Genomic DNA, 14,648 nt, shown 5'->3' with positions numbered 1-14,648 from the left:
CTGTCTGTGTGTGTGTGTGTGTGTGTGTGTGTGTGTGTGTGAGTGAGTGTGTGTGTGTGTGAGTGTGTGTGTGTGTGTGTGTGTGTGTGTATACCTACTTAACCATATTTTGGGGACAAATTCGTACCCAAAAGTGAGCTAAACCTCATAAATACAAATATAAAATGTATAATTTATCCGTAAACCGGTTCATGTTTCTGAAACAAGATTGTTTTTGGTTTGGATCGACAGAGAGAGAGAGAATAAACCTTTAAAAATATATATTTAGAATTGTTTTTAGCTTTAATTTTTGTTTTTCATTTAAATGTTAAGTTTTGAAATTTTGTTGTATGCATTTGTCATTTTTATTTAATCTCTTTATTTTTTAAATATATATAGGTAGTATTTATAAAGTTTTAGCTTTTAGTTTTGGATCTGTTTTTAGTTGTTTTAATACTACAATTGATTGCTTCTGTTGTCCTCATTTGTAAGTCGCTTTGGATAAAAGCGTCTGATAAATGACTAAATAAATAAATAAACCTGTTTCAGACGTTCAGATGAATGACGTCACACTGCTGATCCACAGGAGAACCATGAAAGCTTCAGATCATTACAGAACGTCAAACACGTCGTCATAATAATATGTTCCTGATCACTGATTGATCCGGTTGAGTCCGTTGATCGTGACGCTCTGCTGTTTATATCCCACACTTCTGCTGATCAGAGGCCTATTTCAGGCTCAGATGAACCATAAGTAGTGAATTAATCTGATATTAAGAGCCTCATATTTTTATCATGGACTGGTGTTGATTAATGCATTAATTCAGGGATTGACAAACATTTTTGAACATTTAAAGTTAATATTACAATAATTTAATTTCATTTCTCTGATGTAGGTTAATGGTCGCATGACATGCAGGTAATCATTTTATTTGGATTGTTTTTATAATTATAATTATATATTTGATATATAATTCATATAATATTTTAAATATACCATTTATTTATTTATTTAATATTATTTAATTATTAAAAAAATTTTTACATTAATTTTATTAAATAATTATAATACATATAAAACATAAAATTTGTAGTGAATAAATGTTGTGTATAAATTATACGGAAGCATTTAAGTGCTTTCAATCCTTTGGACTGCATGTAAATTATGTAAATATGTAAATTTGGGTATTTAAATTCTGCAGGCCTGTTTACAATCATAAAGCGTTTTCATTATTATATACAATTTCAGGTGTTTATTTTATTAGATTTCAGTTTTAATCCATATTTTCAAAGAGTTTTTTTTTCTCTTACATACAGCAAACTTAGCAGTTTTATATCTATATTCTGGAGGTTTTTACTGAGGGGTTTGTTCATATTTCATTCACACTGATGCATATTTAACATTTTATTCTTTAAAAACATGGCAAAAATGTGTTTGATTTCTGTCTGTTGACAGTATTTTCTGATTTCTTTTCAGATTTATTGGAGAAAGCCAAAATCCCCTCTGGAAAAACCTTTAACTCTAACATGTCAACAAAATCAAACAATTTATTTTTAAAAATTGTAATATTTAAATATTTTAAAATATATTTCAAAAACTGGCCAAAAAATATATTTACTAACAAAAAGTTTACAAATATATTTTCATAAACATATTTTTTTACCAATATATTTTGGCCTCTTTTTAGTATATTTTTTGTAAATATATTTTTAAAAAGCATTCAAAATATATTTTGCCCTCCATATATTTCAATCCAAGAAAATGCATTGACATATGTCATATGTGAAGAAAATCTTTATTTGTTGTCTATAACAGATGTGAACATATAAACATTTGTATAAAAATAAATAACGAATTAAGCCTAAATGTATAACTGGATTTTATTTTTATTTTATTTTATAAAAAATTTTATATAAAAAATTTAAATATATTTTGTTAAGTTGAAAATAAATACATTTTAATTTTCAAAAATATATTTACCTTCAATGTTTACAACATATTGCATATTTTGCCAGAAAAAAAATCTCTATATGACTGATTTTATCCAAAATTCAGGTTACTGCTTGTATGCAAATGAGTGCATATTTAATAGGAGAATGTATCATTTGCATATTTAAACAACATTTCAGAAAACTTGTAATGTTTTTTTGCAATTCTCAACTGGGGAAGTAGCCTATAGTTATATTTATAAGGTACTTTTATTTTATTTTATTTTACCTGAGATATCTTGTCTCAGAAATCCTTGTTTTAAGAGACTTAAAACAACATTATATTTTATCATCATTAAGTTTACTATCATATTACTGTCACGTGCTCGCTTTAAACACACCGTAAGTAAGAACTGGCTCTCTATAGTGGATGTGAACAGAGTGCATTACTCTCCTCAGCCGCTAGAGGCCGCGGTTTGTCCCTCATCGCGCCCCGCTGGTAAAGCGCTTAATCCGCGGGGGGCGTCCGGTTGTCCCGCACCCGCCCGTGACACGGACTCTCGCGCTCAGCACGGCACGGAGCTTCTCCTCTTCACAGCTGATCGGTAACTCCGCGTCTGTCACATTTCCGCGAAGGCGTGTGTTGTAGTCGTTACCGGAGAGGAAGGACGCGCTTGCTTGGAGACGCCGGCGGCCCGTGCATGGACGCATCATGTCTTCGTTTGTGTGCCGGGTTCAGTTTCTAGACGACACCGATCCGTTCAACAGCACTAACTTCCCGGAACCGACCCGAGCTCCTCTCTACACCTTCAGGGAAGATATTGCTCTGATTAACCAGCTCGCAGGGGTCCACCGACTCCTCAAAGCCCCTCACAAGGTCAGATCACACTCAACAAGCGCGCACAAAGTTATCTCTATGCTTTTCATTTCACGATGATCGCGCCCCGCTGGTAAAGCGCTTAATCCGCGGGGGGCGTCCGGTTGTCCCGCACCCGCCCGTGACACGGACTCTCGCGCTCAGCACGGCACGGAGCTTCTCCTCTTCACAGCTGATCGGTAACTCCGCGTCTGTCACATTTCCGCGAAGGCGTGTGTTGTAGTCGTTACCGGAGAGGAAGGACGCGCTTGCTTGGAGACGCCGGCGGCCCGTGCATGGACGCATCATGTCTTCGTTTGTGTGCCGGGTTCAGTTTCTAGACGACACCGATCCGTTCAACAGCACTAACTTCCCGGAACCGACCCGAGCTCCTCTCTACACCTTCAGGGAAGATATTGCTCTGATTAACCAGCTCGCAGGGGTCCACCGACTCCTCAAAGCCCCTCACAAGGTCAGATCACACTCAACAAGCGCGCACAAAGTTATCTCTATGCTTTTCATTTCACGATGTAGTTTATATATATATATATATATATATGAGGTCAGTTGCATGAGTTTGTGGTTGTTTTAAAGCGCGACAGGTGCGGCACTGAGCCGCATTTAGAGCTGCTCATTCATTCTGATTTATGAGTCCGAGTTAACCCTGAAATAACAGTCAGAATAATAGAATTATTTCGGAACAGTTTACTGTAGCTTCAGACAAAACACAAAAGAAAATCATATTTGATGCATCAGGCTTTTACGGCTCGAATATGAAGCCGTGAAGATCATTCCACCGCTGAGGAACAGTGAAAGTAAAGCTTCTGGAAACAAACGCTCCTCCAAAGATCCTGAGGATCAGATTTGAGACTCTAAAACATGATTGATGGAGAATCAAGTAAAGCTGAGCTGCTTCAGTCCAGTAAGTGTTCATCTGGAGATATTACTGCAGTTATTCTGACCTTTACTTGATCAAAACCAGTCAAGATTTGACACGAGAAGCTCCAGCTGAAGCTGAACGTTTCTACAATTACACTAAAAGCTCTTTTACTGGATAAAACACTCAATCAGAGACAGAAGACATGAGGAGATTGTGTGTTTTGATCATGTTCATCATTTAGAGTCTTAGAAATTCACATATCAAATATGGCTTTAACCATTTTAGTTGTGTTTTACTGTGTTTATATTCATAAATCTTAGGAGTGTGAATGAACAAACTGCTCATATCTCAATGTCAAGTGTGCCGGAATAAATCTTTAGAGTATGAAACATTACTGCAGATCAGACGCATGCTGTTAGTGGAGGTAAAGGGTTCAAACCGCCAGAGTAACTGTGACAGATTATTAGGTCTTAAAGGACATTTACTGTTACACACGTCGCATAAACCGGAATTACAGCGCACACGCTTCATCTCACATTACACGCTGTGTGTGCATTACTCTCGTACTTAAACAGCCAAAAATGAAAATTATCCAAATATGTGCTCGCCCTCAGATCATCCCGTTTGGACTCTCATTCTGACGGCACCCATTCACTTGCAGTGAACAAGTGATGCAGTGCTACATTTCTCCAAATCCAAGACTGAAATAAGACCATTTAATGCTGCCAAAAGTGTAAAACCATCATGAAATAAATGTATACAAGAGACTAATACAGCAAAACTAGGCAACAGTAGATTAGCATAATGTTATTATACATTATATTATCACACATTTTAATTATAATGGATTCAGTATGACTTAGTGTGTTTTTGTAGCTGATGTTCTGTGATTTGAGCTTCACTGGTTTGATAGAGATGTTTTGTTAAGCTGACATCTGTCCGTTTGTTTTCTGTGCATCCCGCTCTCTCGTTCTCTCTGTTTGCATGTGGCGCTGTGTTTTTCTGTGTCAGTCTGTCATTTGAGTCAAAGTCATGGCCAGTAATTGACTGTTTTGGTCGAATCTGTAAAATTAAACAGAGGTCAGTGCTGCTCCAGAATGCCGCTGTGCGACGGAGTTTCCTCTCACACACACATGATGATGATGATGTTGTATCTTCCTCATAATGCTGTATAAAGCTGTCAGGCCGAAATGAATCAAAACACCCAAGTTCTTAATTTTCCTACTTTTTATTGTCTGTTCAACACTGTATCAACACTCAGTCAATAGTAGAGCTATAAATATGAATGCTTATTATGAAAATAGTAGTGCTTATATTTACATTTATGCATTTGGCAGACACTTTCATCCAAAGCGACTTACTTTGCATTAATTGCACACATATTATCATGCATTCCCGGGGAATCGAACCTGTGAGCCTGATGTTGCAAGTGCCATGGTCTACTGTTTGAGCTGCAAATGAAAAATGATTAGGCTTAAATGTAAGATTTGTGTATTTGAATTGCATATAAAATATCCCTTCATTTGAATGACACAGTTTCAACATTAATAAATGTAATGTGATGCAGTCATACATAAATGAAACACGTCAGATTTCTGTAATAGAACTAATGAAATGAATGTGTTTTAAATACATGTGTTTTTAAATACAGAATAACTAGGCTTATTATTAATAAATCTGATTTGTTTCAGTCTCATACATTTGAACTAATTGCGTGTTGCACATCGTCATATTTTAACCGTCTTCATACTTTTTAACTGAATAAATGTAATTGTTTTCACAATGAACAGCTTTATGCTGATTCGAAGCAATTTGAATAAATGCAAAATTAAATTAATGCAAATAGTAATAATGCAAATAATAAACTATGCTATGATTTGAGAGTATGACTGATAAATATGCATCACATTTAGTTTATTAATTTTTATTATTATCTTGATTGAGTTTTTATTTTTACATTTTCTGTTTTCATTTAAATTTTAGTTAAAATTGTATTAATTTTGTCATTGTTTTTATCATTTTTATTAGTTTTTGCTTTTTTAAATGTCTGTATAATTTTAAATAATTTTTATTTCCGTTTTAGTTATTTTAGTTCTTCAAGTTATACTAAATGAAAACGGCGACTAGCAGAAATAAAAGTTTAATATTTAATTTAATTTCAATTAGTTAGGTTTAGATTCGGGATAAGTTTGTGTTAAGTTAGGGTTATGTTCAGGTTAAGTTGTGGTTAGGTTAGGGATAAGTTTATGTTAAGTTAGGGTTAAGTTGTGGTTAGGTTAGGGATAAGTTTATGTTAAGTTAGGGTTAAGTTGTGGTTAGGTTAGGGATAAGTTTATGTTAGGTTCAGGTTAAGTTAGTGTTAAGTTGTGGTTAGGTTAGGGATAAGTTTATGTTAAGTTGCGGTTAAGTTAGGGTTAAGTTGTGGTTAGGTTAGGGATAAGTTTATGTTAGGTTCAAGTTAAGTTGTGGTTAAGTTAGTGTTAAGTTGTGGTTAGGTTCAGGTTAAGTTGCGGTTAGGGTTAATTTGGGGGTAAGTGTTTTGTGCGCTGCAGTAAAGGACAGTCGGACAGTGGCTCATAAGAGTTCAGCCTTCACTAACTACCACTTACACTGTGGATGAGATTCAGCCGGATCTATTTATAACCCGAGAATGTGAGACAGACGCTGTAGTCAATGCAGGAGATGTTTGACCAGAGTTCAGCTTTGTGTCGTTTCTCTCTGTTGTGACAGGACTGATCTTCACTGCACTGCACTCCCATTATCTCACTTCAGATGGATATCTCTGTCTCGTCAGTGGCTTTCATACATTGGAATATATGTGTACTATATTATCACACAGCTCTAATCTGATAAAGGCATGAAGATATTAAGATATTAATATACATTAACATCATAATTTTCTGTAAAGCTGATTTGAAACAATCTGTATTGGGAAAAGTGCATATAATGTATTTACCAGTCCAGTCAAGTCAAGTTTTAGTGGTATTTATCATCAATAAATACAATTTGTTTCAGTCTCATACACTGTAAAATAAAGATTTTTTTGAAGTTGGAAAATAAATAAAGATTATTGGAATATGTTTTACAAAAAAACAAACAAAACAAAAGAAATTCTATTTTAAAATTTCATGTTTAATTCAGTGTTTCACTTGATGTTTCTTTGTGATTATTTGTACATTTTTGCTAGCAGTTTTTGAGTGAAAATGGTTTCTACACCCAATTGTTTTCAGTGTTTTAGCTAATTAAATATTTTTTTTAACTTTTTAATTTAATTATTTTTACTGTGAACAGATTTATGCTGATTCTAAGTGATTTGAATACATGCATTTTGAAAATATTTAAATAAAATCAAAAAAACTTTTTTTGAGTGCACTAAAAATTATTTTTCAAATGATAAATAAAGATTATTGGAGTACATTTTATGAGAAAAACTTCAGTTTTTATGTTTAATTCAATGTTACTTCATTGTCATTTCTTTGTAATTAATTGTGAACTTTGCTAGCAGTTTTACAATTAATTAGTACATTACAATTAGTGAGTAATAGTATATTTAAGATTTATGTATTTGGATTGCATGTAAAATTTCCACCCATTTTGATTACACAGTTTTAACAAACTAATAAACTTATTTATTGAACTTATTTAAGAAAATTAACATCCGTTTGTAACTCAACAGGTGAAAAAATCACACAGATATACATTGATTTGTGCACATTTTCTTCAGGAAATGTAAAGATTTGGTTCATTTGTTGTTCATTTAGTCTTTGTGAATCTGTATGCATCAGTCCAGATACATTTATGAGCGTGTGTGTGTTTTGTAACGCGGTTGTGTTCGTGTTGTTCTAGTGATCGGTTGGTTAAACTCGGCGTCTGACTCATCATGTGCTGGTTTGAGATGGGTTAGATGATTGTTCGTCTGCTGATGCTCTCAAAGCGTCATCTGAGTGTGTTTAGTGGTGCTTCACCATCACTATTGACTGTAAACTGAGACGTGACGATGCTCTTCTTCATCCAGCAGGTGCAGCGTGTAATTCATGTGTGATTGATCGTTGGTTATGAGACACATTCTTGAATGAGCTGAGTTTGTTGATCTGAGCATCGTCTTAAATCAAAGCTGACGTCTTAAGCTGGAAAGCGAGTGTTTGATTAGGGTTTGGCGAGTTCAGACTCAATAGAGACGCCAAACCCACCAAATCAACACTTACACGCTCGCAGCTTTATTCACGCGCTCAGCCGTTTGACATACTGCATGAGAGCAGATTCTGATTAATATCATACAATGTTTTGCTAGTTTGTGAGTTGTTTTCTTAAAGCACAAGCTGTCGATGTGCATTTCAGAGCAATTTACCAAATATCTTGTCAGCCTCAGTGTGTTTTTACTAGGGGTCGACCGATAATCGGCGCCGATATTAAGCTTTTTTTATGGTTATCGGTATCAGTCATTTTCAAAACCGATTTGCCGATAAAATAATTTAAAAGCACTTAAAGACAGTTTTTGTCAGAGCCCTTGTTATTCTTAATTTTGACATCAATTTTCATTTTTACACCAGACATACTGTATATATCAGTTCAAAATATCGGTTATCGGTCTACTTGAGCTGTAATAATCGGTATCGGCATCGGCTCTGAAAAACACATATCGGTCGACCCCTAGTTTTTACCTTCTTGACCATATTTTGAGGACAAATTTGTACACTAAAGTGAGCTAAACATGACAAAACCTCAAGGAACAACCCTTTTTTTGATAGTAGCCTTTACCAAATGCATAAAAGTACAAGTTAAATCCATTTTTTTTAAAATATATTTTCGTAACTTCCATTCAGGGTTCTTTATCAGGGTTATTATCAATGTTGAAAACAGTTGTGCTGTCCAATATTTTTGTGGAAACCATCGTACATTTTATTTTTCAGGATTCGCAGACGAATAGAAAGTTCAAAAGAATAGCATTTATTTGAAACGGAAATCTTTTGTAACTTTATGTCTTTACTGTCACTTTTGATCAATTTAATGCGTCCTTGATGAATAAAACTATAGTTTCCAAAATCGCTATGATGTTATGTAGAGACGCAATGACATCAGTATCAGAGACTGCTAAATTGTCTCAAGCAATAATTTTGATTAAACAATTAAATGTCTGTCTGCTGTTATGTCCCCAACAATGCCAAAATTAAACCTACACCCTTGATATACTACGTTACAATACTACACAATAAAAAATGGTGCTAGATGACACTAAAAGTGGTTAATTGGCTTGTAATCATAGAGGAACCACTTTAAGTGCTATAGAGCACCATATTCAAAGCTGCTTCATCAATGTAAAACCATAAGAGGAACCCAATTCTCCTCCTTAGATTTTAGAGATGTCTCTCCACTCTCATCTGTTTGCTATGAATGGGAATTTATACACTTTTGAATCACTTTTATGCTTTTCTGAGGTCAAAAAGTCTTGTGTGGGGCCCTGGAATATTTCCTTATGGGGGGGGGGCCTTGGGGACAAAAAGGTTGAGAATCACGTTATCTTCAGGAAATACAATGTAATTTAATGTTGTTTTTTAATCCTTTCCCAACTAAGCTAATAGACTATAAGAGAGAGTTAAAAAACATTTAAAGAACTATACAGGGGCTTAACAGGTATGGCAGTGATGATATATAGCACCTTAACAACCCCAAAGAACTGCTGAAGAACCTATGTTTTGGTGTGTGTGTAGTATTTATGAAGCTGAACACTACAGGTCAGCATTGTGGGTCAGTGATCACCCTTCCAAACGATTCACAACACAAATCACACACGAGCTGAAGGCTACACGTGTTAAAATGTTAGTACGCATGACTAAAGAGTGCATGAGCAGCTGCGCTCCTGACAAACACAGGTGTGCATATAAATTAAAGCACACACTCATTTACTCAGCTCTCTGAATGGGGAAACTCCACAGACTTCCATTGTTTTTAATATGCAATTCATTTGCATTTACACTAGCAGTTAAAAGTTCTTTTTTTTTTTTTTTTAAGAAATTAATACTTCTCTCCTTAAATATGAAGAGTCGAACAACAGATCATCCAAATTTCACAAAAAGCTTATGGACGTAATTATAATATAAGTCAGACACTGAAGTGAGTTGCTGTTTTTGTCTCTTCTGAGGAAGATTCATTCACTTGTTTTGAACACAGAGAAACTTTGGTCAGATGTATTTAATGTTCATCCGACCTCATTTTGTAATTGACTTTTCTTTTTGTTTTAAAGATGTTTTCTTTAGATTGTTTGACTACTCAAAAGAGAACATAGGAGAATATAACTTCATTCATTTGTGTTTCCTGCTCGCTAAATTTCACATCAACAGAAATCTGTCTCTAAACCTCTCTTTTCTTTATTCAGAGTTGATCTAGATGAGTATATAGAAACTATCTAAAGTTCTGTTCATCCTAAAGCAGTCAAAACTGCATCTCTATATTTATCCTGTGTTAAGGTGTAAACGTAAATGACTCACTCAATTGAATCGGTTCCAGTGTAAATGACTCACTCAATTGAATCGGTTCCTGCGTAAATAACACACTCAATTGAATCGGTTCCAGCGTAAATGACTTACTCAATTGAATCGCTCAATTGAATCGGTTCTAGCGTAAATGACTCACTCAATTGAATCGCTCAATTGAATCGATTCTAGCGTAAATGACTCACTCAATTGAATCGGTTCCATCGTAAATGACTCACTCAGTTGAATCAGCTCCAGCGTAAATGACTCACTCAATTGAATCGGTTCGTCTGTTCCTCTTTTCTCGTCTTCAATCATGTTTACACGACACTGTCAGCACTACTACTTTCATGACATTAACTGAAATAAGTGATAAAAGTAGATTGTTTACAAATAAAATATCCATATTTCCATTCCAAAGATAACATCCAACACAAATCTATAGAGCATATTCAGGTTTACTGCTAACTAGTGAATCACTGCAGCTCAGAATACATGTTAGATGGAAACATTGTGCTTTATGCCTTAATTCACTGTATTTTAAATACTTTGACACTGCAGTTCAAAACTACCACTGTCTCTTGGATAATAGTATAATAATGTCACTGATTGTAATGTGTGTGTGTTTCTGCAGCTCGATGACTGTGCTCTGCAGCTCTCTCACACTGGTGTGTATCTGGATCTGGAGTCGACACTGGATGAGCAGAGAGATGAACTGGAGGGATTTCAGCAGGACGACTGCGCAGGGTGAGACGCACACTATATAGTGCACTATACTGCACTTGTGTTAGTATTATCCTGTGTGTGTGTGTGTGTGTGTGTGTGTGTGTGTGACAGCGGCTCTCACACAAATCACCTTGACAGATTTCCTGAGTGAGTGAGAGAGAGAGAGAGAGAGAGAGAGCGGGCGAGGGAGGTGTATGTGGTATTCTAAGTGCACTCAGTGTGATTTATCGTCTCTGTTGAGCGGCTCTCCTTCACTGCAGTATACAGACTCGCTGCACCTGAGCAGACAGCAGTGTGGTAATATCACACAGCTCGTGTGTTTGTGTTTTGAAAATGTCCAAATAATCAAAATTCTGTTTGGAAATGGGCAGAATTTAAAGTCACGTTGCGGCTGGAGTAGCTGCAGGTGGTTAAATGTAAACATTTTTTTCTATTGCTCCTTGTTTTAAAAAAGGTTATAAAAAATGTCAATAATTATCGATACCGAACGATATGAAACATTATATCGTTGATACATTTTTTAGCTATATCGCCCAGCCCTACTGCAGATTATGCTTTATTGTGACTCACATCTGATTGAAAAAGAACAAATGTGGGGCGGGGCTTGGTTCTGTGCATCACCTGCTGATTGGATGTTAAGATATGGGCGTGGCTGTCAGAGGCGTGAAGGGGCGGAGTTAAAGTGGATTTCATGATTGGAGCTGCAGACGTCACCAGAGAGCGGCAAAATCTCTGCTTGTACTGAGTTTAACATGCGCCAGGTTCAGTTTAGTGAAATGTTAAAATCTTGAGGGTATTAACGTTTGAACGAATTCAGAATATTAATATTAATTTTGTAACTTGTAGTCGGGATTATTATAGTTAACTAAAAAAATATATATATAATAAAAAACTTAAAATTATTTTATTTCAACTGGTTGCCAAGGTGATATTTCTCATTTTCGTTTAGTTTAACTTGAAGTACTAAAATAACAAACTGTTAATTAATAATTATTATATTTAATTTATTTAAAAAAATGCATTACTTGATATAAAATAAATGTTAACTAATTTAGTTCAACCTGAAGTACTAAAATAACTAAAACCAATAATTAATAATTATTATAATTAGTTATTATAATAATTTATTAAAAAAAATTAAAAGACATATTTTAACCATAAAAACATTTTTTTGTTACTTGAAAAAATGTAAATATATTAATATATAAAACTATACATACATACATATATATATATGTATATATATACATATATATGTGTGTGTGCGTGTGTGCGTGTTTGTGTGTGTGTGTGTGCGTATATATATATATATATATATATATATATATATAAAACCTAATAAGATGACATCACACAACAAAATTACTAAATCTTTAACTAAAATTAAGACGAAATGGAATATATAAAAATAAAAACAAATTAAAAATATAGCTGCAAGCAGCAATTAAGTGGCCAAGTACAACAGAGCGCAAATTCAAAATTGCGAACAATCTTGACCTGTAGAAATTTAAATTTTGGTATGCATTCGACTCAGTATGAGCCACGGAAACAGAGGAAAAAATAATTTTGCTTCTTGCCCTCAAAAGTTACTAGCAGAAACATGAGTGCAAATTTGGCCTGTTGGTGGCGCTAGAGAGTTTGAGATAGAGACTCCAAATTTGCTATGAGTAATATTGAGACTGTCCTCTATCTGTGTGCCAAATTTCACAACTTTCCCACAAGCGGTTTTATGGGCTGCCAAAGACTTCCAGAGCGAAAGAAGAAGAAGAAGCTGCTTGGTCCCTAAATATTACATATATTTACAACATGTATTTCTGTCTTTATTTGAGTAGAATTAGAGTTATTAATAAAATAAAACTACTACTATTACTACAAATTTGATTGCTAAAATTTTATTTCTACAAATCACTTTGATTGGGTTCCTAAAATACCAGTCTCAGTTTACGGATTAGAAACTATGAACATTTCCCTGTTTAAGGCTGGGATTTGCTTGCGGACTCCTGGAAGGTTTTTCTGTGATTCTAGGAAAGGTGAGTTCATGGAAAGAATGAGGCGTCTGGACTCGTATCTGCTGTAGGGTCAGTAAACACGTTCCTCACTCATCACATCTGGGAGAAAATGTGGTTTGGAAGATGTTTTGACAGGAAATGATGCGATGGAGAATCACGGTTTTATTTTGGAAGTCTGATCATGTCAGTCAAGCACCAAAAACAGTCATAATGTAGGTTTTCATGATCATTTTCATCATCCTCCCAAATGCAAACAACCTCTGATTGGCTGATCTACTGCTGTAGTTGATTAGGTGTGGATATTTATTTTAATTTTACATTATTCTGATTTAATAATTTTTATTAATTGTTTTATTTTGATCGTTTTATTTTAAAATTATTAAAATTTTACATTTTATGATTTAATACATTTTTAGTAATTATTTTATTTTGATTGTTTTATTTTTTTTTACTTTAAACCGCATAAACACATTTCATTACACCAAATACACAAAATAATGTTCTTTTTAGCAGCATCATATGACCCCTTTAACTGCTCTGACAATAATATTGAAACTATTACCATCTCTCTTGCTAACATCTCAATAACGTCAGTCTACAAACCACCAAGCTCCACTTTTGAGTGGAACAACATCCCACTACACTGCCAGAGAAAACACCAAATAGTCATTGGATAGTCAGAGGCATTGGGTCTACCGTGACGCAGACGGCAACCTGGTAGAAGAATGGGCTCAGGTTAAACGTCTAACATTAGTACATGATGCCAAGTTACCACCATCTTTTAACAGTGGCAGATGGAAACGTGGCTATAATCCGGACATATGTTTTACCAGCGATGAAATTTCCCATTTAGCAGAGAAATTTGTTTTAGATCCGGTGCCAAGAACTCAACATCGACCCATTGCCTTAAAAATAAGATCAGTCATTGAGTCAGTGGAAGTTCCTTTTAAGAGACGGTTCAACCTACGGAAAGCCAATTGGAAGGAATACACCAATTTAATGGAGTGAAACAATAGACCCCACTGTCACAAATTATGACCGTTTTACATGTTGCATCAACCATGGTCAAAACCTTTCACATCTCACAAGACCATTCACTAGAGCTGAGCTTAACTTAGCCATGAAACATCTCAAGAATGGTAAAGCTGTTGGCCCGGACGACATCCTTACTGAGATGCTTGTAAACCTAGGTGAAAAAGGAAAGTCCTGGCTCCTTGGCATGTTTAATAACTGCCTGACCACATGCAATATCCCACCAATATGGCGCAAGGCAAAAGTGGTTGCCATCCTTAAGCCGGGCAAGGACCCCTTATCACCAAAAAGCTATCGGCCAATTTCTTTGCTATGCATCAGCTTCAAACTCTTTGAGAGACTTATCCTCACTAGACTGACTCCCCTCATGGAAGAAAAGCTTATTAAAGATCAGGCTGGCTTCCGTCCAGGCAAGTCTTGTTCAGGGCAACTGCTGAACCTTACCCAGTATATTGAGGATGGCTTCCAGAAAAGACTTATCACTGGGGCTGCATGGCTTTGTAGACCTGACAGCAGCATATGACACAGTCCAGCATCGATTGATGATAAAGAAACTTTTTGGCCTGACACTTGACTCAAACTTCTGTAAAATCATACAAAGCCTACTAGCTAATCGCAGATTGTATGTGATGTTCAATGGGAAAAAGAGCCGGTGGTTCAACCTGAAGAATGGCCTCCCTCAAGGCAGCGTACTTGCCCCGACCTTGTTGAACATATATACCAATGATCAACCCCTGCCATCCAAATGCAGCAGATTTATCTATGCT

General features: G+C 35.3%; 2 protein-coding genes across 2 annotated transcripts in view; one reads left to right on the top strand and one right to left on the bottom strand.

Moving 5' to 3' along the window:
* LOC107712286 (sodium-dependent neutral amino acid transporter B(0)AT1-like) overlaps positions 1-2,622 on the bottom strand; it is a 26,572-nt gene extending 23,950 nt beyond the window's left edge. Inside the window, exon 1 of the mRNA XM_016517497.1 lies at positions 2,450-2,622. Coding sequence (XP_016372983.1) covers positions 2,450-2,622 — 173 coding nt within the window. The remainder of the gene's footprint in view (positions 1-2,449) is intronic.
* A 257-nt stretch (positions 2,623-2,879) lies between these two features.
* Positions 2,880-14,648, top strand: part of fhod3a (formin homology 2 domain containing 3a) — a 55,842-nt gene continuing 44,073 nt past the window's right edge. Inside the window, exons 1-2 of the mRNA XM_016517496.1 lie at positions 2,880-3,236; positions 10,749-10,861. Of these exons, the coding sequence (XP_016372982.1) occupies positions 3,072-3,236; positions 10,749-10,861 (278 nt within the window). The 5' untranslated portion in view covers positions 2,880-3,071. The remainder of the gene's footprint in view (positions 3,237-10,748; positions 10,862-14,648) is intronic.

This window comes from Sinocyclocheilus rhinocerous, unplaced genomic scaffold (assembly GCF_001515625.1).
Source record: "Sinocyclocheilus rhinocerous isolate Xijiao unplaced genomic scaffold, SAMN03320098_v1.1 scaffold3283, whole genome shotgun sequence".
NCBI lineage: Eukaryota > Metazoa > Chordata > Actinopteri > Cypriniformes > Cyprinidae > Sinocyclocheilus > Sinocyclocheilus rhinocerous.
Note: the sequence above shows the minus strand (reverse complement) of the source record. Positions and strands in the feature narration are given on the sequence as shown.